The sequence below is a fragment of the Echinops telfairi genome, unplaced genomic scaffold (genome assembly GCF_000313985.2).
Source record: "Echinops telfairi isolate 266 unplaced genomic scaffold, ASM31398v2 ScPeMD7_7469;HRSCAF=8507_1, whole genome shotgun sequence".
NCBI classification, from domain to species: domain Eukaryota; kingdom Metazoa; phylum Chordata; class Mammalia; order Afrosoricida; family Tenrecidae; genus Echinops; species Echinops telfairi.
This window is the reverse complement of record NW_022111373.1, coordinates 148,961,819-148,973,150: the sequence shown is the minus strand read 5'-3', so window position 1 is coordinate 148,973,150 and position 11,332 is coordinate 148,961,819. Positions and strand designations below refer to the sequence as shown.

General features: G+C 51.2%; 1 protein-coding gene across 1 annotated transcript in view; it reads right to left on the bottom strand.

The window, feature by feature from the left end:
• Positions 1–11,332, bottom strand: part of AHRR (aryl-hydrocarbon receptor repressor) — a 96,973-nt gene that overhangs the window by 59,895 nt on the left and 25,746 nt on the right. The window contains exon 3 of the mRNA XM_013008589.1: positions 9,531–9,637. Coding sequence (XP_012864043.1) covers positions 9,531–9,637 — 107 coding nt within the window. The remainder of the gene's footprint in view (positions 1–9,530; positions 9,638–11,332) is intronic.

The following is an 11,332-nucleotide window of genomic DNA, read 5'->3' as shown; positions in this document are numbered from 1 at the left end:
TGAATTGTTAAAGCGTAAACGGATGGTCTTCTCTGCAAACCTTCACCCAACTCACAATAAAAACTTACATGTATGTGTACATCTATCTGTAACTTGATACATATGTGTATCTACCAATGATAACTAAAAGGAAACAGGGGTAACAGTCTGACATCTGGCAAGATAAAACTTCTTGGGGCCAAAGGGTTAAGGTTAAGCTTGTAAGAGTCAAGGAGCCCAGGGCTGTCGCAGAAGCCACAGGCCCTCTGGCCACTTCCCCCATGTCATTTCCTGCTCGTCAGAGCAGCGGCTTTGGGCTCTCCTTGGGGGGGACTGGCAGGGGCCTCATCTTGCTCAGTCACTTGCTTACATAACAAACAGCTGTAGGGTTTCCCGTAGTTCACATGGTCTCCTGGAGGTTCCGGGGTACAGTGAGCATGTCGCCACCTCCCGCCCTGCACCCACACACCAGCACACTCTACCCATCTCCCTAATTCACCTGGGACCTACCTTTGCTTCAACCCATACTCCGGATTCCCTCGACGAGGAGCTGGCCCAGGCTCCTTTCATCTGTGCTGTGGAGAGCACGGTGCTTTGAGCCGTGTTTCTGGCGGCTGACTTACCACTGGTTTGCCCCCGCAGACCAGAACTGAATTCACCTTCCTCCCTTCAGTGTCTGGGAACCTTTGGACAGCCTGCTACGTTTCTCCGTCTTCTCTCAGAGGCATCTCCAGGAGCTTCTGCCCAGCTCCCCGAGCGACTGCACCCGTGGATCCCATCCCCCCACTTGCCTGGAGGTTCCGAGGCCTCCCCACAGGGTCTCCTGCCCTTGTTCTGGAGAGAGCGCCTTCAAGACTTCCTTCCTCCTCTCACCCTGAGAGAGCGTTCAGAGATGAGGTCTCTCCTTTGGGGCCTTCTCGCCTCCAGCGTGACTGTGGGCACCACCAGCGTCTTCTTGATCCTGGTCCTCTCTGTGAGAACTGTTCCTTCTTTCCAAGAACACTGAAGATCTGCTTCCGGTCCCCTGGGCTGTAGACGTTCACCAGCGTGAGAGCCAGGAGCCTCCTTCATCCCGTGCCGACTGTTGTGCCCCAAGATTCTGGGAAATCTGGGCTTCCTCCCTGACAATGTTCCCCTCTGATCTCTCTCTGAAACTCCTCACCACGCTCGCTGTCCTGTGGCTGCCTGGATCTCCTCTGCTGCCACCCACCTCTTTTCCCTTCACTGGGGGACAGATTTCATCAATGCTGACCTCCCACCCTCTACTGGATTTCTGATCTTGGCTCGTATGGTTTGAATGGTTGAGCCTTTAGAAGGCATCTCTCCTTCCGATCACACTTATTTCCCTTGATCAAGGGGTGTCCTCACCTGCAACAGCTTTTTGGGTGCTCATTTTTGCACCCTGTACGTCTTTGTCTCCTCCAAGTGTCTTTCCTCCCAACTGTGTGGTATGGGTCTTCCGTGTCCTCCTCTGCCCTTGGTGAGCTCACAGTGGGGTGTGAGACAGCCCCCAGGAGACCCTGGCCAAGGGGCCAGGGGACTGTGCACAGGGCTCTAGGCACTTCTAATTTGCAAACCTCCATGCAGGCACCCTTCACTCCTTTTCCTTACAGGTTCAGATTCACAGCTGCCCTCTTAAAGAGCCCTGGTGGCTTAGTGGTTGTGTGTTGGGCTGCAATCTGCAAGTTTGCAGTTCAAAACCACCAGCATCTCAGAGAAAGGCAGAACGTTCTACTCTGGTCAAGAGTTACAGTCTCAGAAACTCACAAGGCCAGTTTTGCCCATAGGGTTGCTATATATCAGTATTGATGGCAGGGAGTTTTGCCCCCTGGCTACAAGGGAGGAGGTCAGTGCTCTGGGGAGGATGTAGGGTAAGGTCTGGGGCTCGGCACTGGTGTGTGGCATCCAACATGCTCTGCATCAGGGATGATCGGTGTTCCCTTCCAGAGACCAGGTTCAAGGCCCAGTTCTCCAACTCAAGGGCCCCTGGTCTCTAACCCGAGGCAATGAGAGTCAACTGTGGCTCTCTGGACACATCCTTGGCAGGTGACAATCTTGGAGACACTGCTGAATTGTGTTGTGAAAAGTTTTAAAGTTACCAACACCATCCTTAGGTCCTAGTGAAAGACAGGTCTGTAGTATGTCCAAGTTTGGACTGCCAACTCGAAATAACACAGATAGTAGAATTAAATTAAGATTTTAAAGGAGGGAATATAATTATGCTCGATGAGATAAAAGGGAACACTCTTGAAGTAACAACAATAAAAGAATTCTAAGATGCAAAATCTCAGAAGAGAAATAGACACTATCAAAAAGAATCAAATTTTTTTTTTCAAAAACAGAGAAATTACCTAAAATAAATATTTCGGTGATGGGGCTCAATAGCAGAAAAAATATGACACAAAGAGGCAATGATGTTAAAACTACATCAAGAAGGGGAAAAAAAGCCCTGTCTGAGAAAAAAATACTGAATAAATAAATAAACAAACTTGGGAATTTGTGGACTAATACAAAGAATTCTGACATTTCTGATGATGGTTGCCCTGTAATGAAAGAATAATCATTGAAGGGAAATGGATGAAAACTTCCTAAATTTCGTTGAAGACATATAAATGGGTACATTCAAGAAGCTCAGCAAACTTCAAAATGTCAATTCCTACTCAAACTAAGCTCAATACATCATAATCACATGTCAAGATAAAAGTTAAAAACCACTCCCAGGTCCTAGTGAAAGGAAGGTGTGCAGTGTGTCCAAGTTTGGGGTGCCAACTCGAAAATAATCAGATATTGAAATGATCAAATTAAGATTTTTAGAGAGCGAAAATAATTATCCTCCATGAGATAAAGGTGAACATAGTTTAAAAAAGTTTTTAAAAATACAAGATCTCAGTAGAGAGACACCGTCAAAAACCAAATGTTCTTTTTTAACCCAAAGAGTTAACCTTGATTCAACCAGAGAAAAGCAACACATCATAGCCACAGAAACCATAATTTGAATGACTGCAGATTTCTTAGCAGAAACCATGCATATCGTAGAAAGTGGACATATCTCTATAGTTCTGAAAGAAAGGAACTGTCAGTCCAGAATTCTATACCCATCAAAAATATCATTCAAGAATGGAGGCAAAATAAAGGCATGTCCGGTAAAAAGATAATGGAAAGAATGTGCAGCCCGAAGACCTGCACTACAAGAAGTGCTAAAGGAATTCCCTGGAGATAAAGAGAAATGATGCCGGGTGGAAACTTGGAACTTCAGGAGCCAAGAGGTCCCAAGGATATGTGTCTGGCAAAATAGACTACTTTCATCTCTGAAGTTCTTAAAAATATGGAAAGGGATGACATATCCAGGGTGCAGTATAGCACTGATGAACCACATAAATATCCTCTAGTTCTTTAATATTTCCTCCCTTACTATTATGGTCTTAGTTTCACCCCATTAGTCTTGTGAGAACTGTGTATGTTCATTTGTATAATTAAGGTCATTTGATGCATGAAATCCAAGATAGATAAACCCTTCAGAAATAGCAATGGGAGTCATAATTCCCTGAGGGTACAGGAAGAGGGGGGCGGAATGATAGCAATGAAGACTATAAAACCCCGCTCAAGGGGAATGAATAACAATATTGTAGGCAAACAGATGCACTGGATAGTATAAGATACAGCAATAATAATAATAATAATATAATAAGGGTTCCTGGGGTGGGCAGGGAAGGGATAAAGGGGAGCTGATATCAAAGGGTTCATGAAAAAAGAAAATGTTTTTGAATTATGGATTGTTATAATATCTGTAAGTACTCCTGATAAAATTATTTTTTAAATCTCTAAGACTATTGAAACACACAAAAAAATCCATAATATGATCTATGAACATGTCAACGTATATAAATGTAACTTACGGCACATAGAAAATGAAGGACAAGGTTAAAATGTCTTTTGCGGTGTGACACTTTTACATCTGACTTTAAGTGGTCTTTCTTCTCTGGGCCCAGAAATTCAATAATGTAAGTTGTGGTAGTTACATACTGTGGTGTCAATTTGGGACTTGAAAAGATTGAGCGTCAAGGAGTGGAGTCTAGTCTGTCAATCAGGTCATAGCCAATGAGGCTTCTGTGTGGGTATGGCCTTCTCCTGAGGATTCTGGAAACTCCTGGATTTCCTCCTTGGAGGCAGGAGAGACTCTCTCTCTCTCTCTCTCTCTCTCTCTCTCTCTCTCTGATCACTCCCTTGGAGATGCTCTACGGACAAGACACATGGCACTATGCTGATAGACCCCATGCCCTGGGAACTGGAGGAGCCACATGGAGACCCCTGCCAGCGCTGACATGCTTACACTGCCACTAGATCCATAAGACTTTCCACCCACTGGCCTGGGATCTTCCTGCATTCAGCGTCAATGCATGTTTTTGTGTGAGTGAGTCTGAAGAGGACTTTATGGATTGATATCAGACATACGGACTAATATCGGACTTATGAACTTGATGTGGACTGGGCTAGGATGTTTTATCAATATTCAACTGCTCTTGTATATAAAGCTCTTTCCTATATACATATGTGTCTATGCATTTGTTTCTCTAGTCAACCTGGACTAACACATAGATGAAAAGTACCAATTCCTTGAAAGAAAAATAGATAACAGGTAATCCTGCGTTTATTAAAGAAATTGAATTCACAGTTGAAAATCTTCCATAAAGAAATTTTTCAGGCCAAATAGTTTCACTGGAAAAGTCTAACAAAATTTTTAGAAGAAAATAGCACCAAGTTTTCATAATTTCTTCTATAAAATGGAAGAGAAAGTAAAACTCTCCACTTATTTTATGGCTCAGCATTTCTGCGATACCACAGACATTACAAGAAAAAATATGTAAAAAACTACAAATACAGCGATATCTCAGTTGTCAGACAGCTCCAAAGCCCAAGCTTTCCATGACTTGAACAGCAAAGTCTGAAGAAAAAACAATCTGCTTGTTGGCTCGGCATTCGTGACTTTACTCTACAGCAGAACCCAAAATCCAACCCGAGAACATCCGTCTGGGTCAGGAGGGAGCCACGTGACTCGCCTTGCTGTGGGCACAAGGAGTGGTGCTTCAGTGTAAGCATCCCTCTCATTCAGATAGCATAGTCCTTGTGTTAGTGAGCTAAAACATTCGTCGTTGTGCTTTTATTTGTGCTTTATATGCGTGACATACCGTAACCAGAGCTCCATCGAAGGTTAGGGATACCATCAGTGACGCTAAGAGGAAAGCTGTGAGCCCCATGGTAGAGTTAAAGAACGAAGTCATTGCGAGTTTGAATCCGGTCACCCTTCCTCTCATTTGGTGCTGAGCGCAACATGGCTAAGTCAACATTATCAACATTGGGGTGGGGGAGCGGGCGGGAATGTGACCAGAGCAGCTAAGGTAGGGAAAAGTGTGAAATCCTTAACAAGAAACAAAGATCTCGGACCATCAAAGAGGTTGAAAACCTACTGTTAATTTGGATACATCAGAAACAGCTTGATAGTGATAGTGTATCTGAGACGGTGATATGTGAGGCTAAAAGCCTTGTGGTAGTTACATAATGTGGTGTCAATTTGAAAGGATTACAAGTGAAGGGGTGGAGTCTAGGCTGTCAATCAGTTAATAGCCAATGAGGCCTCTGTGTGGGCATAGCCGACTCCTGAGGATTCTGGGAATTCCTAAATTCCTCCTTGGAGGCAGGAGACACTCTCTCCCTTGGCTCACTCCCTTGGAGACTCTCTACTGACAAGGCTCAGTCCCCACAAGACATTTCTGAGGAGCAGTCACATAAAGCTACCCTGAGGCAGTCAGAGTTTCGGAGCTAAAGGAACCACATGGAGACCCCTTGCCAGTGCTGAGATGCTTACACCACTGGATCCACCAGACGTTCCACCCACTGGCCTGTGATCTTCCTGAATTCGGCGTCATTGCATGTGTTTCATGAGTCTGAAGAGGACTTTATAGATTGGTATCAGATATACAGGCTAATATCGGACTTATGAACTTGATCTGGACTGGGTTAGGATGTTTTCTCAATATTCAATTGCTCTTATATATAAGCCTCCTTCTAATACACATATGAGTCTCCCTGGATTTGTTTCTCTAGTCTACGCAGACTGACACCAACCTCCACAGTGATTTAAAGTCTTGGAAAAATGAATTTATAAGTGTAATTTTGGGCTTCAGAATCAATTACTTGGTTCTCCATAATTTCTTATGGGAACATATATTCAGTTCTCAAGATTTTTGGTGTTTGAACACGAATGTGGAAAGAATTGAGTTTGAAAACCAAGATATTACTATATTTATCGTAAATATAGATATATCCACACAACACCCAAATTGAATGCACCAACATATAAAACCCAAACCCACTACCATGAGCCAGTCGCCCTATAGGACACAGTAGAACTATTCCTCAGGGCTTCTGAGATATCGAATCTTTCTAGGATGAGACAATGTCATCATTCTCTCTTGGAGCAGCTGGTGAGTTTGAACTGCCAACCTTTCCGTTAGCAACCGAATGTTTAATCTCGCAGCAACACCAGGGCTCCTTCAGAAACAGATGACTCACTCACTGCCATCCATTCGATGCTGACTCCTAGCGACCCTATAAGACAAGGCAGAAGTCCCTCCTGTGAGTTGCTGAGACTGTAACTCTTTGCGGGACTAGAAAGCCCTGTCTTTCTCTTTAGGAGCGGTTGGTGGCTTTGAATTGCTGACCTGTGGTTAGCAACCCAATCTGTAACCACTACTTCACCAGGGCTTCCTTCAGCAATGTCGAGATGGAGTTACCCTGGGTTATCAGGAGAGACCAGTCCCTGGGAAAGCAGAGGGGCTGTGTAAAAGGGGAAGGCTTTTCATGAGATGGATGGGCACAGTGGCTGCAGAAACCCCTGTGAGGCTGGTGCAGGCTGGGTGGTGTTTTGTTCCCCGGTGCATGGGGTTGCACTCAGTAGCATCTACCAGCATCCACTCAATGGCGGTGAGTTTGGGCATTTGGCTACGTAAGGTGTGTTTCTAGAAAGGAACTCTGGCAATACAGTGGGCTGTGTATCGGGCTGCTGAGCTTAGCCGTTTGAAATCATCGGCTGCCCTGCGGGAGGAAAGAGGAGGCTTTCTCCTGTAATTATAGCATCTCGGAAACCCTGCCGGGCAGTTCTACCCGGTCCCCTAGGGTCACTACCCTAGGGTCACTACGAGTCAGAGGGCAGTGGGTTTCACTTTGTGCTTGTGCATTTAGTGCATTAAAAATCTTCTTACCCCGTTGCTCCTTGCTTTTCCTCTACAGTTGCTCTCACTCCCCCGGGCCTCACACCCCTCTGACTTTCTCAGCCACCCCTTCTCACCCCACCTGGGAGATGGCAGCTCTGGGGGCCGCTGAGTCTGACCTTCTGCTGTGGTCGTGCCCAGAGGGAGGAGGCTCAGAGCTGCAGAGATGACCACCCCTACCCGTGGAGATGCCAGGTCTGCTCAGGCCTTGCGGCTCCTCTGAGACCCAGGATGGCCGAGCTCCAAGGGCCTGCCAGCCCCACAGCCGGAGAATGCATGCTGCCCCGCTGCGAACCTCACCCGGCTCCCCTCCTCTCTCTAGAAGGAATTGAAGTTTGGCAGTAAAAGTGGGGGTTTTGTTGTTATTGTTTCGATGTGTTTGTTTTGCTTTGTTGGGGGATATTTTTAAACTTCAAAGAGCCTCCGCCCCTGGAGCTGGGCGCTGGAAACGCTGTGAAAGCCCTCGGCAGAGAACCAGAGTGGTCCAAACAAAGCCAACTTCTGGAAACTTCCGTGGGCCACAGAGCACATCAAGTGGGGTGCCTGGGAGGCGGGATTGCGTGCGGACTCTCCAGGCACAGCTGGGCCTCATCCTCTGAAACGCAGGGTGACAGGGAGGGAGACACTAGCCAGTCTGTGGGAGGAGCCCTGGGGGATCCTGGGCGATGAGACGCCAGGGCAGCTGACCCTGACCCCTCAACTGTGGGCATTGTTTTGAAGTCTTCCTCACAAAGCTCCACCTCAGGGGCACCTCCAAAAAGGGCCAGGCAGGACATGGGTCAAGCGGGGCCTTGGTGAAGGGCCCGCTGTGCTGTGCCCGGGCGAGCTGAGGGTGAGGGTGGGGACCACCAGCTGCAGCCCAAGGTGTCCAGAGCAGGAAGGGGCTTCTTGAAGGACGCCCCCATGGCTGCCTGGCCCCAAGCCTGTGTTCCTCAGTGACATCAGCTGTAATGACAGGGACACCGTGCCTCCAGCCCCCTGCCCTACTCACCCTGGGACCCCACCCCCTCTTCTAGGCCGTGTCTCTCCGCCCCTCCCTCCAGGATATGGACTCATCGGGCCCCAGCCAGGCTGGCCGACTTGGGAAGGAGAGTTGGGGAGCCTCCTGGGGAAATAGGGCGGGGGACCCCAGGAGGCTGCAGATGGTGGGCAAGCCCCCCTCAGAGACAGCCTCTCCCCTGGGGGTGTGGACCGCAGGGCAGGGAGCTGCAGGCCAGGGTCGTGGCCCATGTCATCAGCATCTGGGGACAAAAGTCCCGACTAGATGTTTGATCCCTGATCGCAAACACGTGTGAGCAATAGCGCAAAGAAGCAGCTCATCTCGGCCCGAGCGGGAGGCCCGCTGCACACGCTCCAGCTCGCGCTGCGGAGTGTGGACAGAGAAGCCACTTTCCAGAAGAAAAGACCCTCAGACTGCTTTCTAAAAGCCTGATGGCACACACCACACGGAGCTCCCTCCTCCAGCAGAAGCCCCCTCCCACAGAGTGCTCCCATCTGAACCCGACACGGTCCACCCCACCCCAGACACCCGTCGTGGAGTAGGCAGCCCAACTGTGGGCCCAGTAGGGTCCCTGAAAGTCAGCCAGCACGCTGATTCTGGGGACCCCAACACAGGCCCCTGCATGTGTATTAACTGTGAGGAAGGAACTACTGAACAAGCTTCCAGGGAACGACTGCCCTGCTCCCAGGGCAGGTGCAAACCCCTAAGCGCCCCCGCCCCCCATCACAGAGCCATGAGCACCCTCCAGCTCAGCTCCCATCTCCATTGTCACCGGGGCCATACCCGCTCCTCCCTCAGCTCAGAGCAGACAGGGCGCCATCCCTCAGCCGGTCACAGCACCAAGTAACAAGAGTGGGGGAGACCCAGGTACCCAGAGTAGGGGAGGCCCAGGTACCCAGAGGGTGGGGCACCCAGGTACACAGAGTAGGTGGGGGAACCCAGAGAATGCAAAAAGCAAATGGTGACCAGGCTGGCATTCAGGGGGGGGGTACCCTGGGGACAAGGGCCACACTATTGTCTTCAGTCTGTGGAGGGGGTGGGCCCCCATCACAGAAAGGCCATCCTCGACCTAGGGGACACAGGTGTCTGGGGGTGTCCTCAGTCACGGAGGGAGGCTGGTTCTCCTTCTGACCCCACTGCAGCCCCCGTCATCCCACTCCCCCCACCCCCCACCCCTGGGACCTGGCCCATGGCTGACTGCAGACTAAGCCATTTCTAGAAACCCCTGGAGCTCTGTGTTCAGGCCCTTCCTGGGAGCCACAGTGCTCCTGTCCAACACTCACCTCTAACAGCAGCCTGCCCTCCAGCACCTCGGAGCCACCCTGTGCGGTCCCGTCGCCCAGCGAGGGGTCCCCAGCCACCAGCCTCTGAGAGCCAGTCTCCTGCACAGCTGTGGACAAAGAAGATGTGTCAGTCCCTCCTGGCTGAGCTGCTGCAGGAGGTATAACAGGGGCTGTAACGGTGGTACTGCTTGGCTGGGAGGGCACGCGGCTTCCGTAACTGCCCTCAATTCACTGTGGTTAGAAACCCAATCTGTAACTTGCAGCTCCTCTCTGGGGATCAAGGTCAGTGGACATCCAGCCAGCGATGGTCTGGACCCTGAGTCTACCCTTTGAGAACAAGGACCCCAAGGGCTGTCTCCTCCCCCAGGGCCACATCCTGTATCCCCAAGGTGCCACCATAGACCAGACATGCTACTGTCTTCAGGGCTTACCCCTCTCCAGGGGGTATGCCTCCCCTCCTGGAGCTCCACCACTACGGCCCAAACCAGGGACACCCAGTGCCATATGGCCAGGAGAAGGAGACCCCAGGACAGCCCCTGGGACAAAGGCACATCACATCACACCCATGCAGCAAAGGGTCAGCGCACACAAGGACCACCCCCCCCTCCCCCATCTCCTCTAGTACCTAGGCTTGGAGACCCTGCCTGTGGATGCCGGTCTGGCTAGAACCCAGCAAGGAGTGTTCTGAACAGTCTCTAAAGCCCAGTCCCCTCACCTGCATGGGGAAGCTCACAGGGGCTAACCCTGACCCCAGACTCACGCCACTGTGACCCGTGCAGGGACCCTTGGGCTGGAAAGAGACTTGGAAAATCTAGGAGCTGTGGGTCAGGGGGCCCTGCCCAGGGGAAGGACAGGCTGCCGCCTCCACTGGCTCCACCACACTCTCCTCTCACAGCTAAGGAGCAGGAGCCCTGGTGGCATCCTGGTTAAGCGCTGGGCTGCTAACTGCAAGGTCAGCAGTTTGAAAACACCAGCCCGGCTGAGGGACACAGATGAGGCTTTGGAATTGACTCCGTGGCAGGGAGTCTGAGTGTGTTTGCACCTGCCACATCTTAACCAGAAACGGCAGCTTTCTGGTCCTGGAAAGGCCAGGGCTGCAGTGGGATTGATGGGCATCCAGTAGAATCTGACTCCTAGCGGCTCTACAGAGCAGGGTGCGAAACCCCACCAACAAACACCCACAGCTGCCCCAGGGGCAGCACTACCCTGCCCTATAAGGCTGCTCTGTCAGGCCAGTCTCTGCTCTGGAAGCTGGGAGCCCCTGGCAGGAGGTACTCCCACCTCAGGCCACGGGGCAGTGCAGGCTTGGACCCTGGAGAGGGGAGGAGAGCTGGGGGTGGTGGCAGCAGGGCCCTAGGCTGGGGGACCTTTTTTGCAGCCAGCTGCCACCCGTGCCCACCAAGCCACAGGGAGCCCCATCCCTGCGGAGCAGCCCCTCCCCCACCCTGTGGGGTCACTGCTGGGCTGGGTTTGGAACTTGGAACTTCTCTCTCCCGGGCCCTGCGGACCACGAAGCCGTTCTGTGGGGAGTGGTGGGGGTGAGGCTCCAGGACCCTGCTGCGGACCTGCACCCCGATGCGGCGGAGCAAGGTTCTGGCTGCTGCGGGGGCGGGGTTGGGGAGCAGGGGTGGTGGTGCTGGACAGACCCCAGAGCCGAGAGCCCCTCCGGCCTGGGCTCCTCCCCGGGCAGGAAGCCGAGCTCCTACCCCCGCCCCTCCCCTCACTTTCCCCGAGGGGGGAGGGCGCCATGCCACGCCCCCAGCATCGTGTCCGCGCGCCCCCACTTCCCTCCTCCGCACGAC